Genomic DNA, 21,014 nt, shown 5'->3' with positions numbered 1-21,014 from the left:
GGCTTATGCCGAAATAAACTCGAAACAAACATATCTCTTTTCCTATGCCACTGTCAAATCATCGATTTGAATTCACATGGCTGGGTTTATTTTGAGCGTGCCTCCTCTTCTTTTTCCATTTGTTTTGTTTTGTTATTGTTGGTTTTGTTCTTTAAGCATTGTTGTTGTTTTTTTATTTCAGCTTAAAACCATACATTGACTAAACTACAAGAGTAGCTTAACCAACAGAGGAAAAGAATGTTTGTCAAATTTATTTGGGCAAAGCCCTATAGACTGCAAGATGGTTGGATGGACGCACGTTTCGGAATTACCACATTCCTCATCAGCATCCTCTACTTGCAGCAAAACTATCAACCAATTATCAGAATAAATTCAGGCAGTTTATTAAACCCAACAAAAACCACACTTGAACCCTCCGAAAAAATTTGTACCATTTTATGAATTCTTACTCTGTTTTTAACCTATTTGAAACAAACAAAGTTAAAATTACCCATTAAAAGTATAAAAAAAGAATGTTATAAAAAAATTAATGAAAAGAACTTCCCGGGTAGTTAAAATAAAGAACATCATTGGGAGTGCATCCTCTGGAAGTGCTTTTAAAGTTGTGCCTTTGGAATAACTTCCAAATTTTTTTGCTGGGTTCCCATTGAAATAAAATTTTGACAAATTTTCCCATTGAAATAAAATTTTGACAAAATTTTCTAATGAAAGTAAAATTTTGACAAAAAATAAATAAAATTTTGACAAAATTTTCCATTGAAATAAAATTTTGACAAAATTTTCCATTGAAATAAAATTTTGCAAAATAAGAATTTTTTGTTTAGTTATTTTTTGGTAAAATTTTCCCCAAATTTTGGTTGATTATTTTGGGCTCCAGTGGCGACCGTCCAGCCTGTCACAAACTGTGACTTTTGCGACGGTATAATACGTATGTCGCAAAAGTCGTAAACCTACTGTAGAAAACCTAATTTTGAATAAAAAAAATCCTGAACATTTTTTAATTTAGTTTGCACAGCACAATAAATTGTATTTCGGGGGGTCGTAGGGTGCACGGAAAAAAATTTTTGGTGTTCTGAAATTGTCTTCGAATATGCTACAAAACTGGGGGTGACAGCATCAACTTTTTTTTTTCCTTTAGGCCGTGACCCTATCTATTTGACAGGAGACTGAACTTAAAGCTAAGAAAGGATGAGAAGATCCACGGTTACCCTGTACTCGTGCAAAAGGCATCCTCTTGGATATCATCGAATTTGCTGCCTAGCTGACGCGACTAAAGTATTTTGAGTTTGCGACTTTTGTTACTTTTTCTACATTTACGACGTTTACAACTTTGCGACAGTCGCAAACCTAAAAAAGTTTGATACAGACCATCAGACTCGCATGATTTTTCGATTTAATAGAAAATTTGTTTTTTTCTACATACTACTATTTCTTTTCCAATTAAAAAACAACTATTCAAATTAGCACTTTTACACATGCTAACCATATCCGGAACACCTGCAGATGGAGCTATTTCCTTTATGTAAAACCGCAAAAGAGCCATAGATGAAAGAAAAGAAATATGAAACTCTTGCATGATCCCCAAGTTAGAATAAAGGGGTTAATATAATCCATCTACAATATATGATTGAATTATAAAAAAATGACTATACTATTAACATGTATTCATGCAGAATGAACAAGGGGAAGGAAACTGAAAATCGATGCATATAAATTGAGAAACATAATCAATATCCAATGGATTGATGTATGGACGTAAAACAAAACTTATTAGCGAATCAAAGTCGATATTGAGCAAAAAAATGCTTATCTTTATTAATATCATAACTTTAACATTAATTTCAAAATCAATTATATGAAATATAATGCCATAAAATTTGCTGCAGTTGTAGTGAATTCAATGCCTTTAGTTTTTTTTTTTCAGACCAATTCAACTAAAGTACATTCCACTCAATTCAGTTCATTAATTTAGTTTAATTAAATTTAATTGTAAAACAAGTATATACGGCCGTAAGTTCGGCCAGGCCAAAGCTTATGTACCCTCCACCATGGATTGCGTAGAAACTTCTACTGAAGACTGTCATCCACAATCGAATTACTTGGGTTGCGGTAACACTTGCCGATGGCAAGGTATCTTAAAACTTCCTAACACCGTAATATATACTACATAGTCCATACGTGGATACGTATATAATTAAGTTTAAAGTATCTATAGAAATAAAATTTTGACAAAATAAAATTTTTTTGAAATTTTGATAGAAGTAAAATTTGGAAAAAATTTTCTATAGAAATAAAATTTGGATAAAATTTTCTATAGAAATAAAATTCTGACAAAATTTTCTATAGAAATAAAATTTTTACAAAATTTTCTATACAAATAACATTTTGACAAAATCTTCTATAGAAAAAAAATGTTGACAAAATTTTCTATAGAAATAAAATATTGACAAAATTTTCTATAGATATAACATTTTGACAATGTTTTCTATAAAAATAAAATTTTGGCAGATTATTTTTGGCTCGAGTGGCAACCATGATTATGAACCGATAAGGACCAATTTTTGTGTGATTGGGGATCGCCTATATATAACTATAGACCGATATGGACTAATTTTGGCATGGTTATTAGCGGCCTTATACTAACACCACGTTGCAAATTTCAACCGGATCGGATGAATTTTGCTCCCCTAAGAGGCTCCGGAGATCAAATCTGGGGAACGGTTTATATGGGGGCTATATATAATTATGGACCGATATGGACCAATTCTTGCGTGTTTGTTGGAGACCACATTCTAACACCACGTTCCAAATATCAACCGGATCGGATGAATTTTGCTCCTCCAAGAGGCTCCGGAGGACAAATCTGGGGATCGATTTATATGGGGGCTATATATAATTATGGACCGATATGGACCAATTCTTGCATGGTTGTTAGAGACCATATACTAACACCACGTACCCAATTTCAACCTGATCGGATGAATTTTGCTCCTCTAAGGGGTTTCGGAGGTCAAATCTGTGGATCGGCTTATATGGGGGCTATATATAATTATGGACCGATATGGACCAATTTTGGCATGATTGTTAGAGACAATATACTAATACCACGGACCAAATATCAATCGGATCGGATGACTTTTGCTCCTCTAAGAGGCTCCGGAGGTCAAATCTGGGGATCGGTTTATATGGGGGCTATATATAATTATGGGCCGATGTGGACCAATTTTTGCATGGTCATTAGAGAACATATACCAACACCATGTACCAAATTTCAGCCGGATCGGATGAAATTTGCTTCTCTTAGAGGCTCCGCAAGCCAAATCGGAGGATCGGTTTATATGGGGCCTATATATAATTATGGACCGATGTGGACCAATTTTTGCATGGTTGTTATAGACCATATACTAACAGCATGTACCAAATTTCAACCGGATCGGATGAAATTTGCTTCTCTTAGAGCAATCGCAAGCTAAATTTGGGGGTCCGTTTATATGGGGGCTATACGTAAAAGTGGACCGATAGGGACCAATTTTTGCATGGTTGTTAGAGACCATATACTAACAGCATGTACCAAATTTCAGCCGGATCGGATGAAATTTGCTTCTCTTAGAGCAATCGCAAGCCAAATTTGGGGGTCCTTTTATATGGGGGCTATACGTAAAAGTGGACCGATAGGGACCAATTTTTGCATGGTTGTTAGAGACCATATACTAACACCATGTACCAAATTTCAGCCGGATCGGATGAAATTTGCTTCTCTTAGAGCAATCGCAAGCAAAATTTGGGGGTCCGTTTATATGGGGGCTATACGTAAAAGTGGACCGATATGGCCCATTTTCAATACCATCCGACCTACATCAATAACAACTACTTGTGCCAAGTTTCAAGTCGATAGCTTGTTTCGTTCGGAAGTTAGCGTGATTTCAACAGACGTATGGACGGACGGACATGCTCAGGTCGACTCAGAATTTCACCACGACCCAGAATATATATACTTTATGGGGTCTTAGAGCAATATTTCGATGTGTTACAAACGGAATGACAAAGTTAATATACCCCCATCTTATGGTGGAGGGTATAAAAATCTATGTCTTTTTTGTAAAGAGTAACATATTTGCCTTGTAATCGAGGTCTTCTCTCTATGTTATTTTAGATTCTTCAGCCACTTTCCAAAAATCTCGACAAAAATTAATAAATGGAAGTAATTATTAAAGTAAAGTTAAATTGTCCTGATGGGTTTTTTTTGTGAGTGTAGATGGCCTTTTGGTATCATCTGTGAATTTTTATCCCAATCCAAAGTTGGTATACATCAATCATCAATTTATTGCCAATCAGATTTCATTTGGATCTTGACATTTTCAATTATTGATTGACATGCATGGTATGCCAGAGATTATTTTTTTGTTTTTTATTTTTTATAAAAATTCCAACATCCAATAAACAGATGAGGAACTATAAATAAACATAAACAAATGAAGAAAGAAAATCAGATGTCTTACTATTGAATAAATAAACATAACAGCCAAACAAAAACATTTATTACTAAAAATTATGGCAATATATTAACATGCGATATGGTCAGCATTTCTCTTAAAATTCCGAAGAATATCTTCTTCTTTTTCTGAAATGGATAAAGAAAGTTTACATTACAAATAATTATAGGTGATAATAATAACAATTTCCACCACAATAGCTCACCAATGATTGGTCTTTTGTTTATACCGTAGATGATGCCCGATTTACTTGGACTTGCCATTGTTTTTATCGTCTCACTTTTGTTTTATTTTTTGTTTTATTCTTCAGCCATGTCGCCAATACGAATCGAGTTTTTTTTTTTTTTGAGATTATTGCCATGTCATTATCATTGTTATTTCCCCCTTACAATAGCTCACAATTATTTGAAACTATGATGGTCATAATGTGAACAGATTTACTATACGTCCATACAGAAGAAAAACACAATTGTGGGTGGGCATACATTGTTTTTTGTCATGGATAAAAGTATATGGACAATTTTAATAAAGAGGGTTATTCTCAATGGCTAATATTTTGCTAAAATTTAAATATTTTTTTTACGTATTTCTGAGAGATGAGTCTTGATGGGCTAGGTTATGAAAAACTCCAGTACATATGTATAGCTGGAGCTCTACAAGTGCAATATATTCATTTAACACTAAGTTCCATTTCTTTGATTAACCCTCTAATACCCAATCCCGCCTTTAGGCGGGCTTATAAAATCAGGAAGCTATTAGTAAAACACACCTTAAGACAACAAAAATTGGTAAAAAAAAGAAAACTTAGTAAAATCTGTTCAAGAGGCTTGGCAGCATGTACTGAATTTGACCGAATAATTTTTTCTTGTTTTGTTTTCCTACTTTTGTGTCGTTAACATTGAATATTTAATCCACTGGCAAAAAAATTGGGACATTAGAGGGTTAAACACCAATGGGGAAGGAGGGTCCACAACCACTGTTACTATAATCTACTAAAATTTGGAGAAAATTTTACCAAAAAACTACCAAACAAAAAAAAATTATTTTGCAAAATTTTATTTATATAAAAAATTTTGTCAAAATGTTATTTCAATAGCAAATTTTGTCAAAATGTTATTTCAATAGAAAATTTTGTCAAAATTTTATTTCTATAGAAAATTTTGTCAAAATTTTATTTCTATAGAAAATTTTGACAAAATTTTATTTCTATAGAGAATTTTATCAAAATTTCATTTCTATAAAAAATTTTGTCAAAACTTTATTTCTATAGAAAATTTTGTCAAAATTTTATTTCTATAGAAAATTTTGTCAAAATTTTATTTCTATAGAAAATTTTATTTCTATAGAAAATTCTGACAAAAATTTATTTCTTTAGAAAATTTTGACAAAAATTATTTCTATAGAAACTTTTGTCAAAATTGTATTTCTATAGAAAATTTTGTCAAAATTTTATTTCTATAGAAAAATTTGTCAAAATTTTATTTCTATAGAAAATTTTGTCAAAACTTTATTTCAATAGAAAATTTTGTCAAAATTTTATTTCAATAGAAAATTTTGTCAAAATTTTATTTCTACAGAAAATTTTATCAAAATTTTGTTTCAATAGAAAATTTTAACAAAATTTTATTTCTATAAAAAATTTTAACAAAATTTTATTTCTATAAAAAAATTTTGTCAAAACTTTATTTGTATAGAAAATTTTGTCAAAATTTTATTTCTATAATAAATTTTGATAAATTTTTATTTCTATAAAAAAGTTTTTGTCAAAATTTTATTTCAATAGAACATTTTGTCAAAATTTTATTTCTATAGAAAATTTTTTGAAAATTTTATTTCTATAGGAAATTTTGTCAGAATTTTATTTCTATAGAAAATTTTGTCAATATTTTATTTCTATAGAAAATTTTATCAAAATTTTATTCTATAGAAAATTTTGTCAGAATTTTATTTCTATAGAAAATTTTGTCAATATTTTATATCTATAGAAAATTGTATTTCTACAGAAAATGTTGTCAAAATTTTATTTCTATAGAAAATTTTGTCAAAATTTTATTTCTATAGAAAATTTTGTCAAAACTTTATTTCTATAGAAAATTTTGTCAAAACTTTATTTCTATAGAAAATTTTGTCAAAACTTTATTTCTATAGCAAATTTTGTCAAAATTTTATATCTATAGAAAATTTTATTTCTATAGAAAATTTTGTCAATATTTTACTTCTATAGAAAATTGTATTTCTACAGAAAATGTTGTCAAAATTTTATTTCTATAGCAAATTTTGTGAAAATTTTATTTCTATAGAAAATTTTGTCAATATTTTATTTCTATAGAAACTTTTGATAAATTTTTATTTCTATAAAAAATTTTGTCAAAATTTTATTTCTATAGAAAATTTTATCAAATTTTTTTTTTCAATAGAAAATTTTGTCACAATTTTATTTCTATAGAAAATTTTGTCACAATTTTATTTCTATAGAAAATTTTATCAAAATTTTATTTCTATAGAAAATTTTGTCAACATTTTATTTCTATAGAAAATGTTGTCAAAATTTTATTTCTATAGAAAATTTTGACAAAAAATTATTTCTATAGAAAATTTTGATAAATTTTTATTTCTTTAGAAAATTTTGTCAAGATTTTGTTTCAATAGAAAATTTTAACAAAATTTTATTTCTATAAAAAATTTTATCAAAACTTTATTTGTATAGAAAATTTTGTCAAAATTTTATTTCTATAGAAAATTTTTTCAAAATTTTATTCTATAGGAAATTTTGTCAGAATTTTATTTCTATAGAAAATATTGTCAATATTTTATTTCTATTTTATCAAAATTTTATTTCTATAGAACATTTTATCAAAATTTTATTTTGTCAACATTTTGTTTCTATAGAACATTTTGTTAAAACTTCATTTCTATAGAAAATTTTGTCAAAATTTTATTTCTATAGAAAATTTTGTCAAAACTTTATTTCTATAGAAAATTTTGTCAAAACTTTATTTCTATAGAAAATTTTGTCAAAATTTTATTTCAATAGAAAATTTTGTCAAAATTTTATTTCTATAGAAGATTTTATCAAAATTTTATTTCAATAGAAAATTTTATCAAAATTTTATTTCTATAGAAAATTTTGTCAACATTTTATTTCTATAGAAAATTTTATCAAAATTTTATTTCTATAGAAAATTTTATCAAAATTTTATTTCTACAGAAAATTTTGTCAACATTTTATTTTTATTGAAAATTTTGTCAACATTTTATTTTTATTGAAAATTTTGTCAAAATTTTATTGTTATAAACCTTTTGCAAAAAATTATTTCTTAGAAAATTATGTCAACATTTTATTTTTATTGAAAATTTTGTCAAAATTCTATTTCTATAGACAATTTTATAAAATTTTCATTTCTATAGAACATTTTGTCAAAATTTTATTTCTATAAAAAATTTTGTTAAAATTTTATTTCTATAGAAAATTTTGTTAAAATTTTATTTCTACAGAAAATTTTGCCAAAATTTTATTTCGATAGAAAATTTTGTCAAAATTTTATTTCTATAGAAAATTTTGTCAAAATTTTTTTTCTATAGAAAATTTTGTCAACATTTTATTTTTATTGAAAATTTTGTCAAAATTTTATTGTTATAAACATTTTGCAAAAAATTATTTCTTAGAAAATTATGTCAACATTTTATTTTTATTGAAAATTTTGTCAAAATTCTATTTCTATAGAAAATTTTGTAAAATTTTCATTTCTATAGAACATTTTGTCAAAATTTTATTTCTATAAAAAATTTTGTTAAAATTTTATTTCTATAGAAAATTTTGTTAAAATTGTATTTCTACAGAAAATTTTGCCAAAATTTTATTTCGATAGAAAATTTTGTTAAAATTTTATTTCTTTAGAAGATTGTGCCAAAAATGTATTTTTATTTATCTACAGAAAATTTATGAAGTACCGTGAAGTTGAAATTTAGTGAAAAGTACTTTTTCGCTCAAAAATAAATATAAAATTTGCAGAAATTGTTTGCCCTAACCGAATGATAATAATAAAAAAAACTTTTATAATATCTTAATTCATAACCCATTTGAAAATATATATGTATATCGATATATGGCGCCGCATAATTATTTCTTCTGCACCTTAAGACTGGTACAAAAATACACAAACGATATGTATGCGTCTTTTTTTTCATAACAAATAATAGTAAAGCAAAAAAAAAAAATAATACTTTATTTATTTCAATTAAAAGTCAATGATTTCTCAAACAAGGTTAACCAATAAAGATCATGAACTTTGGTTATTGGCCCCAGATTAGCAATAAATAAAGTGACAACTGCAATCTATTATTTTTAAAGTGAGTCTTCAATAATTACTATTAAGATTTTTATACACTCCACCATAGGATGGTGGGGTCTTAGATATTGCTCTAAGACCCCATAAAGTATATATATTCTGGGTCGTGGTGAAATTCTGAGTCGATCTGAGCATGTCCGTCCGTCCGTCCGTCTGTTGATATCACGTTAACTTCCGAACGAAACAAGCTATCGACTTGAAACTTGGCACAAGTAGTTGTTATTGATGTAGGTCGGATGGTATTGAAAATGGGCCATATCGGTCCACTTTTACGTATAGCCCCCATATAAACGTACCCCCAAATTTGGCTTGCAGGCCCTCTAAGAGAAGCAAATTTAATCCGATCCGGCTGAAATTTGGTACAAGGTGTTAGTATATGATCTCTAACAACCATGCAAAAATTGGTCCACATCGGTCCATAATTATATATAGCCCCCATATAAACCGATCCCCCGATTTGGCTTGCGAGGCCTCTAAGAGAAGCAAATTTCATCCGATCCGGCTGAAATTTGGTACATGGTGTTAGTATATGGTCTCTAACAACCATGCAAAAATTGGTCCACATCGGTCCATAATTATATATAGCCCCCATATAAACCGATCCCTAGATTTGGCTTGCGAAGCCTCTAGGAGAAGAAAATTTCATCCGATCCGGCTGAAATTTGGTACATGGTGTTAGTATATGGTCTCTAACAACTATGCAAAAATTGGTCCACATCGGTGCATAATTATATATAGCCCCCATATAAACCGATCCCCCGATTTGGCTTGCGGAGCCTCTAAGAGAAGCAAATTTCATCCGATCCGGCTGAAATTTGGTACATGGTGTTAGTATATGGTCTCTAACAACCATGCAAAAATTGGTCCACATCGGTCTATAATTACATATAGCCCCCATATAAACCGATCCCCCGATTTGGCTTGCGAGGCCTCTAAGAGAAGCGAATTTCATCCGATCCGGCTAAAATTTGGTACATGGTGTTAGTATATGGTCTCTAACAACCATGCAAAAATTGGTCCACATCGGTCCATAATTATATATAGCCCCCATATAAACCGATCACCAGATTTGACCTCCGGAGCATCTTGGAAGACCAAAATTCATCTGATTCAGTTGAAATTGGGTACGTGGTGTTAATATATGGCCTCAAACTCCCATGCAAAAATTGGTCGAAATCGGTCCATAATTATATATAGCCCCCATATAAACCGATTCCCAGATTTGACCTCCGGAGCCCCTTGAAAGAGCAAAATTCATCCGATTCGGTTGAAATTTGGTACGTGATGTTAGTATATGGTATCCAACAACCATGCAGGAATTGGTTCATATCAGTCCATAATTATATATAGCACCCATATAAACCTATCCCCAGATTTGACCTCCGGTGCCTTTTGGAGAAGCAAAATTCATCCGATCTGGTTGAAATTTTGTACGTGGTGGTAGTATATGATATTTAACAACCATGCCAAAATTGGTCCATATCAGTCCATAATCATATATAGCCCCCATATAAACCGATCCCGACATTTGGTTTTGGAGCCTCTTGGAGGAGCAAATTTCATCCGAGTCAGTTGAAATTTGGTACATTGTGCTAGTATATGGCCGTTAACAACCATGCCTAACTAGGTCCATATCGGTCTATAGTTATATATAACCCTCAGATAAATCGATCCCCAATCACACAAAAATTGGTCCATATCAATAATTGTATATAGCCCCCATATAAGCGACCCCATATTTTAATTCTGTCTCCCTACGTACCGTGCAAAAGTCCATATCGATTCGTAATTATTTGTAGACTTACCTACACATACTTTTTTTTTGTCTAATGTATACCACGTATGGACTAACACACAATTTAAGATACCACAGCCCAAGTAATTCGATTGTGGATGACAGTCTTTCGTAGAAGTTTCTACGCAATCCATGGTGGAGGGTACATAAGATTCGGCCTGGCCGAACTTACGGCCGTTTATACTTGTTTTTTTTTTTAAATTGCAATTCCTTAGATTTATAACATTTATCTTTCAAATTTCCGTTCCTAGAAAATTAGTGTGCCTTTTAAGCAAGGCTAATTTTCTTTAGTATAAAGAAACAACTTTTTGAAGAAATAAAATTTATATTTGAATTGAATTAAATTATATGAGATTGAATCGTTTGCTTAAAATAAAAAAGCTTTAAATATAGGCTAGGATATATTTTGAGAATGGACTGTGAAGGTTAAAATCTTCCGATCCAAGTAAATTTTTTTTTTGAGCGTATGTGATGTCTAAGCCTTTCTCGTCAAATCTTGCTTTTTTCACACACCATGTGTTCCGAATAATAATGGATAGCTTTAACTCAGTTTCTTTGTCTATATAGATCACCTAAAACCCATAAAAATCATTAAAACGTCTTTGAAATGTTTTTTATAATAGACTGAGATGATGATGATTGTGATAATTTACGTGTGACCTTTATCTATTGTATAGCAAATCGATGACTACATTTAGTGTAAGAGCATTGATGAAAAAATGTTAAGTTTGTTTTTTGGGGGATTTTTTTTTGTAGTTTTATAAAACAAATAGCTTACAAAAAGATGTAACCTTAAATTCCGATTCGATTTTACACATTTTTAGGGATACATTTCTTTCACTGCAAAGAAATTTTAATTAAAAGAAAGTCTCTTTAAATTTAGGACACAAAAATGGCCATTTTTCAAAAGACTGAAAACTATGTAAAATATTAAAATAAAAAACTTATTTTCTATTTGAAATGTTTCAAATATATTTTGTATATGAAGTAATTTACAAAAAAAAATCAAAAACATTTAACAAATTTAAAAATATATATATATCACCAACTATACTTTGTTAATTCGAACCGGTTTTCTCTGGGACAACACAATATTCCCCCATAAACTCTTCTAGTAAAATAATGAAATAGTAGCCTAAAACGTCATTATGCAGTATTGAAGAGCAGGAAGATAGAGACCTTAATAAAGAGCAGCTTATTTTGAAACTATAACTAAATTTGCAAAATCATTAAATTATTACATAGAAGCATGAGAACAAAAAAAAACTGTATAAAAACCAGAATATCTATAATAAGATTAAAAACATGGACAAGATAATTATAAAGAAATAAAAAAAAAAACTATAAAAAGATTGTTTGTCACATTTATAGTCCGTCCATTCATCTAACAAAATAATATTTGCCATACAACATTCGATTCTTGCTGCTTTCGTATTTAACGAAGTCTTTGTTTATATATATTTTTTTTCCATTTCAAATATGGACAAAATACTAGAAGTATCCAAATGTTACGAAAACTCCCAAATATGGTGAGAACAAGTGTCCAGTATTTGTGTTACAAATATAAAACTTTTGCGCATGCGTATATGCAAGCTTTATGGAAATGGCCACCAACACCCAGAAAAAAGTGACCCCTTCTTTAAGTTAAAATGAACTCATTGTGAAGAAAGTTGAACTTCGTATAGCGCCAAAGACATTTTTATTTGTTTGAACGATGTGATTTTCGTAGAAATTAGGAATAATGCATTCCATATATTAGTTAACATTTTCCTATATTTATATACCACTATACTACAGAATGAAAAAATTTAACTAATTTGAATTCATATATGGAATGATTTTATTGAAATTTTTTCATTCATTTCGACAAATCTTACACATTTGTGGTAAAACTTTTACTTCATAATTAGAACTGCTTACCTTCGTTTTTAAATACAATTTTATTTATTTCTATAAGCAATTTTATCTTCAATAAAAGACATGTTTTATTAATATATTGAATATATTTATTAAGAATCAACAGCATCGAATCTCTTTGAAATATTAGTTTATTATTCCACTATTTCCAATTTCCGTGTGATATTATCAACTGTAAAACGCACTTTTTCTTCTTCTTGTACTTTTCACTTTTAATAAGTTGCTGCCTGACGATTTTGTCCTCCTTTTACAATTTCAATACCTACAAATATAAAAAAATCATAAAACATTTTTGTTGCAAAAGGTTAGCGTCACTGAATATTACCTGATAATTGAAGATTCCAAAATGAAGACAAATGAAAGGGTTGCTGGTGTTTTCTTTCTTTATACACTATCACGAACATTGATAGATTTATTTAAAAAAACGAAAATTTTTCTCACTAATTTAAAATAACAAATATATATTTTATATATTTTATTTGTTAGTTATTATATTATTTTACCATATTATTTTTTAACAATCTCTCCGTATACCAAAACAACGCGATTCCAACTAAAAAACAACCGACGCGCAAATATATCGATTACACCCACGCGCAAACACATCGATTACGATGACAGGTATCGATTACAGGTAGACAATAGAAATTTAGGAAAATTTCCTATATTCTAACAAGTTGTTTCCTTAAGTTTTGAAAGGATTGCATACTTCTTAGTACGAATGAACTAAAATATTTTTCTATGCCAAGTGTTGTTCGTATGTATGAAAAACTTTCTATTATAAAGGAAGTCGCAATTATCATTTTATAATAAATTTTACTAATTTTGAGGAAACTTGGTTTTAGTTCGGTTTTTGTTTATTTTTACGAATGCTTTGTTATCGGTGAATAAAATTTTCTTTTTCAGAAGTAAATTCTTATACCCAGCGAAGAAAATAGTATGAGTAAAATTTCATGCCTTATTCTAGTTAATGAACTATTCCTAACTGCCTACAGTTTAGGATTTTTTTACTGAAACGAGTAAATTTTATTATTTTTCACAAAAATTTACCTTAATGGAAATAAAATGGATAAACTATATTGATGAAAATGTTTTCCTTTAGTTTCGAAGGCACTTTTTTCTGGGTGAATGTAGTCATTCCTATGTGTGTGAAAATAACTCACAAATACCATCATGCGACTTCCACATATTAAGTATTTTATCTAAATGAAATACGTGTTGACTCAACCGGTTAAACATTCAAACGTATTTGGTTAAAAAACAAGAAGTCCAACCAATTTCAATGACTAACCTGCACAACTGTTTCTACGTAAAATATTCCAAAGAGGATGGTGGTGCACCGAAAGGCTACGGTATTACTGTGGAATGGGAACATCTTAAGCTAGGATTGTTTTCAAACTAAATAATTTATATTAATATATTCCAATAATAGTAAATTAAATAAAAATTAAATTTAAAATTGAAATTGAAATTGAAATAACATTTTGACAAAATTTTCTATAGAAATAAAATTTTGACAAAATTTTCTACAGAAAAAAAATCTTGACAAAATTTTCTATAGAAATAAAATGTTCACAAAATTTTCTTCTATAGAAATAAAATTTTGACAAAATTTTCTATAGAAATAAAATTTTGACAACATTTTCTATAGAAATGCAATTTTGACAAAATTTTCTATAGAAATGCAATTTTGACAAAATTCTCTACAAAAATAAAATTTTATGGATATTAGAACTAAAATTTGGACAAAATTTTCTATAGAAATAAAATTTTAACCAAAATATTCTATAGAAATAACATTTTAACCAAATTTTCAAAAAATTTTATGGATATTAGAAATAAAATTTGGACAAAATTTTCTATAGAAATACAATTTTGACAAAATTTTCTGTAGATATAAAATTTTCACAAAATTTGACAAAATTTTCTAAAGAAATAAAATTTTGACAACATTTTTTAAAATTTTGACAAAATTTTATATAGAAATAAAATTTTGACAAAATATAATAGAAATAACATTTTTGTCAACATTTTTTATAGAAACATAATTTTCTATAGAAATAAAGTTTTGACAAAATTTTCTATAGAAATAAAATTTTGACAAAATTTTCTATATAAATAGAATTTTGACAAAATTTTCTATAGAAGTACCGTTTTGACAAAATTTTCTAAAGAAATAAAATTTTGACGAAATTTTCTACAGAATTTCAATTTTGACAAAATTTTCTATATAAATAGAATTTTCTATAGAAATACAGTTTTGACAATATTTTCGATAGAAATAAAATTTTGACAAAATTTTCTATAGAAATAAAATTTTGACAAAATTTTCTATAGAAATAAAATTTTAACAACATTTTCTATATAAATAGAATTTTGAAAAAATTTTCTATAGAAATAAAATTTTGACAAAATTTTCTATAGAAATAAAATTTTGACAAAATTTTCTATAGAAATAAAAATTTTGACAAAATTTTCTATAGAAATGCAATTTTGACAAAATTCTCTACAAAAATGTTATGGATATTAGAACTAAAACTTTGACAAAATTTTCTATAGAAATAAAATTTTAACCGAATTTTCTATAGAAATAACATTTTAACCAAATTTTCTATAAAAATAACTTTTTCACAAAATTTTCAAAAAATTTTAGGGATATTAGAAATAAAACTTGGACAAAATTTTCTATAGAAATACAATTTTGACAAAATTTTCTGTAGATATAAAATTTTCACAAAATTTGACAAAATTTTCTAAAGAAATAAAATTTTGACAACATTTTTTAAAATTTTGACAAAATTTTATATAGAAATAAAATTTTGATATAAATTTCAAAATTTTATTTCTTTAGAAAATTTTGTCAAAACAGTACTTCTATAGAAAATTTTTTCAAAATTCTATTTATATAGAAAATGTTGTCAAAATTTTATTTCTATAGAAAATTTTGTCAAAATTTTATTTCTATCGAAAATATTGTCAAAACTGTATTTCTATAGAAAATTCTATTTATATAGAAAATTTTGTCAAATTTGAAATTCTGTAGAAAATTTCGTCAAAATTTTATTTCTTTAGAAAATTTTGTCAAAACAGTACTTCTATAGAAAATTTTTTCAAAATTCTATTTATATAGAAAATTTTGTCAAAATTCTATTTATATAGAAAATTTTGTCAAAATTTTATTTCTATAGAAAATTTTGTCAAAACTTTATTTCTATAGAAAATTTTGTCAAAACTTTATTTCTATAGAAAATTTTGTTTCTATAAAAAATTTTGACAAAAATGTTATTTCTATTATATAACATTTTTGTCAAAATTTTTTATAGAAACAAAATTTTCTATAGAAATAAAGTTTTGACAAAATTTTCTATAGAAATAAAGTTTTGACAAAATTTTCTATAGAAATAAAATTTTGACAAAATTTTCTATATAAATAGAATTTTGAAAAAATTTTCTATAGAAGTACTGTTTTGACAAAATTTTCTAAAGAAATAAAATTTTGACGAAATTTTCTACAGAATTTCAAATTTGACAAAATTTTCTATATAAATAGAATTTTCTATAGAAATACAGTTTTGACAATATTTTCGATAGAAATAAAATTTTGACAAAATTTTCTATAGAAATAAAATTTTGACAACATTTTCTATATAAATAGAATTTTGAAAAAAATTTCTATAGAAGTACTGTTTTGACAAAATTTTCTAAAGAAATAAAATTTTGACGAAATTTTCTACAGAATTTCAAATTTGACAAAATTTTCTATATAAATAGAATTTTCTATAGAAATACAGTTTTGACAATATTTTCGATAGAAATAAAATTTTGACAAAATTTTCTATAGAAATAAAATTTTGACAAAATTTTCTATAGAAATAAAATTTTGACAACATTTTCTATAGAAATAAAATTTTGACAATTTTTTCTATATAAATAAAATTTTGACAAAATTTTCTAAAGAAATAAAATTTTCACAAAATTTGATGGACATTAGAAATAATATTTGGACAAAATTTTCTACAGAAATAACATTTTGACAAAATTTTCTATTGAAATAAAATTTTGACAAAATTTTCTATAGAAATAAATTTTTGACAAAATTTTCTAAAGAAATAAATTTTTGACAAAATTTTATATAGAAATAAAATATTGACAAAATATTCTATAGAAATAATATTTTGACAAAATTTTCTATAGAAATAAAATTTTGACAAAATTTTCTATAAAAATAAAATTTTCACAAAATTTTCTATAAAAATAAAATTTTCACAAAATTTTCTATAAAAATAAAATTTTCACAAAATTTTATAGATATTAGAAATAAAATTTGGACAAAATTTCCTATAGAAATAAAATTTTGACAAAATTTTCTATAGAAATAAAATTTTCACAAAATATTCTATAGAAAAAAAAAATTTGTGAAAATTTTCTATAGAAACAAAATTTTGACAAAATTTTCTATAGAAATAATATTTTGACAAAATTTTCTATAGAAATAAAATTTTCACAAAATTTTCTATAAAAATAAAATTTTCACAAAATTTTATATATATTAGAAATAAAATTTGGACAAAATTTTCTATAGAAATACAATTTTGACACAATTTTCTATAGATATAACATTTTCACAAAAATTTTCTATAGAAATAGCATTTTGATAAAATTTTCTAAGGAAATAGAATTTTGACAAAATTTTCTATATAAATAGAATTTTGAAAAAGTTTTCTATAGAAATGCAGTTTTGACCATACTTTCGATAGAAATAAAATTTTGACAAAATTTTCTACAGAAAAAAAAATTGACAAAATTTTCTATAGAAATAAAATTTTGACAAAATTTTCTAAAGAAATAAAATTTTCACAAAATTTTATGGATATTAGAAATAAAATTTGGACAACATTTTCTATAGAAATACAATTTTGACAAAATTTTTTATAGAAATCAAATTTGAAAAATTTTTCTATAGAAATAAAATTTTGACAAAAATTCTATAGAAATAAAATTTCACAAAAAAAATTTTCACACAAAAATGTTTGCAAAATTTTATGGATATTAGAAATAAAATTTGGACAAAATTTTCTATAGAAATAAAATTTTAACCAAATTTTCTATAGAAATAACATTTTCACAAAATTTTCTAAAGAAATAACATTTTTACAAAATTTTCTAATTATATAACATTTTCACAAAATTTTCTAAAGAAATTAAATTTTCACAAAATTTTATGGATATTAGAAATAATATTTGGACAAAATTTTCTATAGAAATACAATTTTGACAAATTTTTCTATAGAAATAAAATTTGAAAAATTTTTCTATAGAAATAAAATTTTGACAAAATTTTCTACAGAAATAAAATGTTGACAAAATTTTCTATAGAAATGATATTTGGACAACATTTTCTATAGAAATAAAATTTTGACAAAATTTTCTATAGAAATAAAATTTGAAAAATTTTTCTATAGAAATAAAATTTTGACAAATTTTCTATAGAAATAAAATTTCGACAAAATTTTCTATAGAAATAAAATTTCGACAAAATTTTCTATAGAAATAAAATTTTGACAGAATTTTCTTTAAAAATAAAATTTTGGCAAATTTTCTCTAGAAATAAAATTTTGACAAAGTTTTCTATAGAAATAAAATTTTGACAAAATTTTATATAGAAATAAAATTTTGACATACTTTTCTATAGAAATAAATTTTGACAAAAATTTCCTATAGAAATAAAAGTTTGACAAAATTTTCTATAAAAAAAATTGACAAAATTTTCTTCTATAGAAATAAAATTTTGACAAACTAAGTTTTTTTTTTTGTTAGTTAAAATTTTCTCCAAATTTTAGTAGATTATTTTAAGCTCGAATGGCAACCGTGGTGTGTATAATGCCTCTGTACAAAGTACTCTACAGAGCTCTGTTAAAGCCATGGGCCAATTAACATAGCTACGAGTATGTTTAGTAATAATGGAAATTTTGAAATAACTTTATTTTTGCGCACATCTTAATCTTCCTTATTAACACAAAAAGAAAGTGTCCATAAAAAATATTAAGGCTATCTGATAATCCATTACAATACCACAAATGGGGAAATTCACTTTTATCTATAAATGTTATCAAAGTGGTGTTTCTTTGACATACTAAGGAATGGAGACATAACTTTAACCCCAATTTATATATATAAACGGAAAATTCTTTAAAACAAAAACCGCCTGCCCCTATGTTGTAATCAGTAATTAAGAAAAGAATTCTTGGCATTCTATAACATTTCAAAATTATCGCTTCAAGGCATTGTTAATAGAGAACAAAAAGAAAAAACAATGTAACCCACAAATAAGCTCACAGTTCAAGTTAATTGTAATCAATTGATGAAATAAAGAAAACCACGAAACAAACAAACAAGCGCCCATCTAAAAGAAACGGACAAGCCAATAAAATATTAAAAAATAAATAAAATAGCAACAACATCCATAAAAATAAAAAAAGTGAATGAGTGAGTCACTCATGGACAACAAGGGGGCCAGGCTAGGCTTATGGTTTTAAAATAATAAACTTTTATCGCCCATAACATCACCACCAGTGAACAAAAACCCCAATCTTCACAAGCTGAAGAGTATGCCTGTGTACCACCCTAAGCAATGTAGCTCATGTGCCCAAACCATCCACATTTTAACTTTACTCCAGCATCCAGAAGCAATGGCTAGTGCCTCTGCCAGAACTACCATAACAACGCCAATATCATCTACAGCATCTCAATCCTCATCATTTTCATCGAATACTCTACGAACATTGCCACGTAAAAGGCGACCTCGAGCCGTTGGCGAAGTATCAATAACATGTCCTTCCAGTTGTGTCTATCTCAATGCTGAGATCAAGGAAGGTGATTGTTGCAATGGTGATACAACGTCGCAAATCTCTACAATGGAGCCCGTCTATCAGAATACCTGCATGGAGGAATTAAAAGAAAGAATCGCTGGAGGAGCATCTCAACAACAAAGAATTGAGAAATATTGCGCCAAACGACCTCAACGGGTACACCTAACTTTTATTTGTGCCACAATCGCCGAAGTAGAGGATGAGACACGTGAAAGTAAAGTGATGAGCACTTTTGTAGGTTTGTACAGAATTAATTATAAAGAGAATATATTTCGAAGGCAAAAACGATTGTCTTACCTTTAATTCTGAAGCTGATTATCTTATCTTATCTGAAATTCAGCCAGGGTGAGTTAGATTTTCTATAGCCAGAGAAAACTTTAATTCAGCCAGGCTGAATTAGGTTTTCTGGAGAAAATCTTTAATTCAGCCTTGCTGGATTAGGTATTCTGTAAGGAAATTTGAATTCAGCCAGGCTGAATTAGCTTTTCTAGAGAAAAACTTTAATTCAGCCAGGCTGAAATATGTTTTATATGGGAAAACTATGATTTAGCCATGTTGAAATAGGTTTTGAATGTGAAAACTATAACTCAGCAAGGGAAAACTGTAATTCAGGCTGGCTGAATAAGGTTTTCTCGAGAAAATCTTTTATTCAGCCAAGCTGAATTAGGTTTTCTAGATAAAAACTTTACTTCAGCCTTGCTTAATTAGGTATTCTGTAAGGAAAGTTAAATTCAGCCAGGCTGAAATATGTTTTATATGGGAAAACTATAATTTAGCCATGCTGAAATAGGTTTTATATGTGAAAACTATAACTGAGCCTAGCTGAATTAGGTCTTCTATAGGAAAACTTCATTTCAGCCTTGCTGAATTAGGTTTTCTATAGGAAAACTTTAATTCAGCCAAGTTGAATAAGGATTTCGAAAGGAAAACTTCAATTCAACCGAGCGAAATTGGGTTTTCTATAGTGAAACTTTAATTCAGCTTGGCTGTATTAGAGTTTCCAGAGGAAAACTTTAATTCAGCCAGGCAAAATTCTTAAGGAAAACTTTATTTCACCATGCTGAATTAGGAAAACTTTAATTCAGCCAAGCCGAATTAAGTTTTCTATAAGAAAACTATAATTTATCCTGGTTTATTTTGATTTTTTTATAGCAAAATTTTAATTCAGCCTGGATTAATTAAGTTTTACATTAAAAAATATAATTTACCCATTCTGAATTATGCTTTCTACAGATTTTCTATAAAAAAACTTTAATTCAGCCATGCTGAATTAGGTTTTCTATGAGAAAACTTTAATTCAGCCATGCTGAATTAGGTTTTCTATAAGAAAACTTTAATTCAGCTATGCTGAATTAGGTTTTCTATAAGAAAACTTTAATTCAGCCTGACTGAATTCGGGGTTCTATAAGAAAATTTTAAATCAACCTTGCTGAATTAGGTTTTCTATAGAAATATTTTATTTCAGCCTTGCCGAATTAGGTTTTCTATGGGAAAACTTTAATTCAGCCGCGCTGAATTATGTTTACTGCAGGAAAATTTTTATTCCACCCATGTTAGGTTAGGTTAGGTGGCAGCCCGATGTATCAGGCTC

General features: G+C 27.0%; 1 protein-coding gene across 6 annotated transcripts in view; it reads left to right on the top strand.

The window, feature by feature from the left end:
* Positions 1 to 21,014, top strand: part of Exn (Ephexin) — a 204,063-nt gene that overhangs the window by 169,447 nt on the left and 13,602 nt on the right. Inside the window, exon 2 of one of the 6 annotated variants that reach the window (XM_075307893.1) lies at positions 18,836 to 19,661. The exons of 4 other annotated variants lie outside the window; for them this stretch is intronic. In XM_075307893.1, the coding sequence (XP_075164008.1) occupies positions 19,163 to 19,661 (499 nt within the window). In that variant the 5' untranslated portion in view covers positions 18,836 to 19,162. Of the gene's footprint in view, positions 1 to 18,705; positions 19,662 to 21,014 lie in introns of those variants that run through there. One more of the 6 variants, XM_075307894.1, reaches the window with a different exon arrangement.

This window comes from Haematobia irritans, chromosome 4 (genome assembly GCF_050003625.1).
Source record: "Haematobia irritans isolate KBUSLIRL chromosome 4, ASM5000362v1, whole genome shotgun sequence".
Classification (NCBI taxonomy): domain Eukaryota; kingdom Metazoa; phylum Arthropoda; class Insecta; order Diptera; family Muscidae; genus Haematobia; species Haematobia irritans.
Note: the sequence above shows the minus strand (reverse complement) of the source record. Positions and strands in the feature narration are given on the sequence as shown.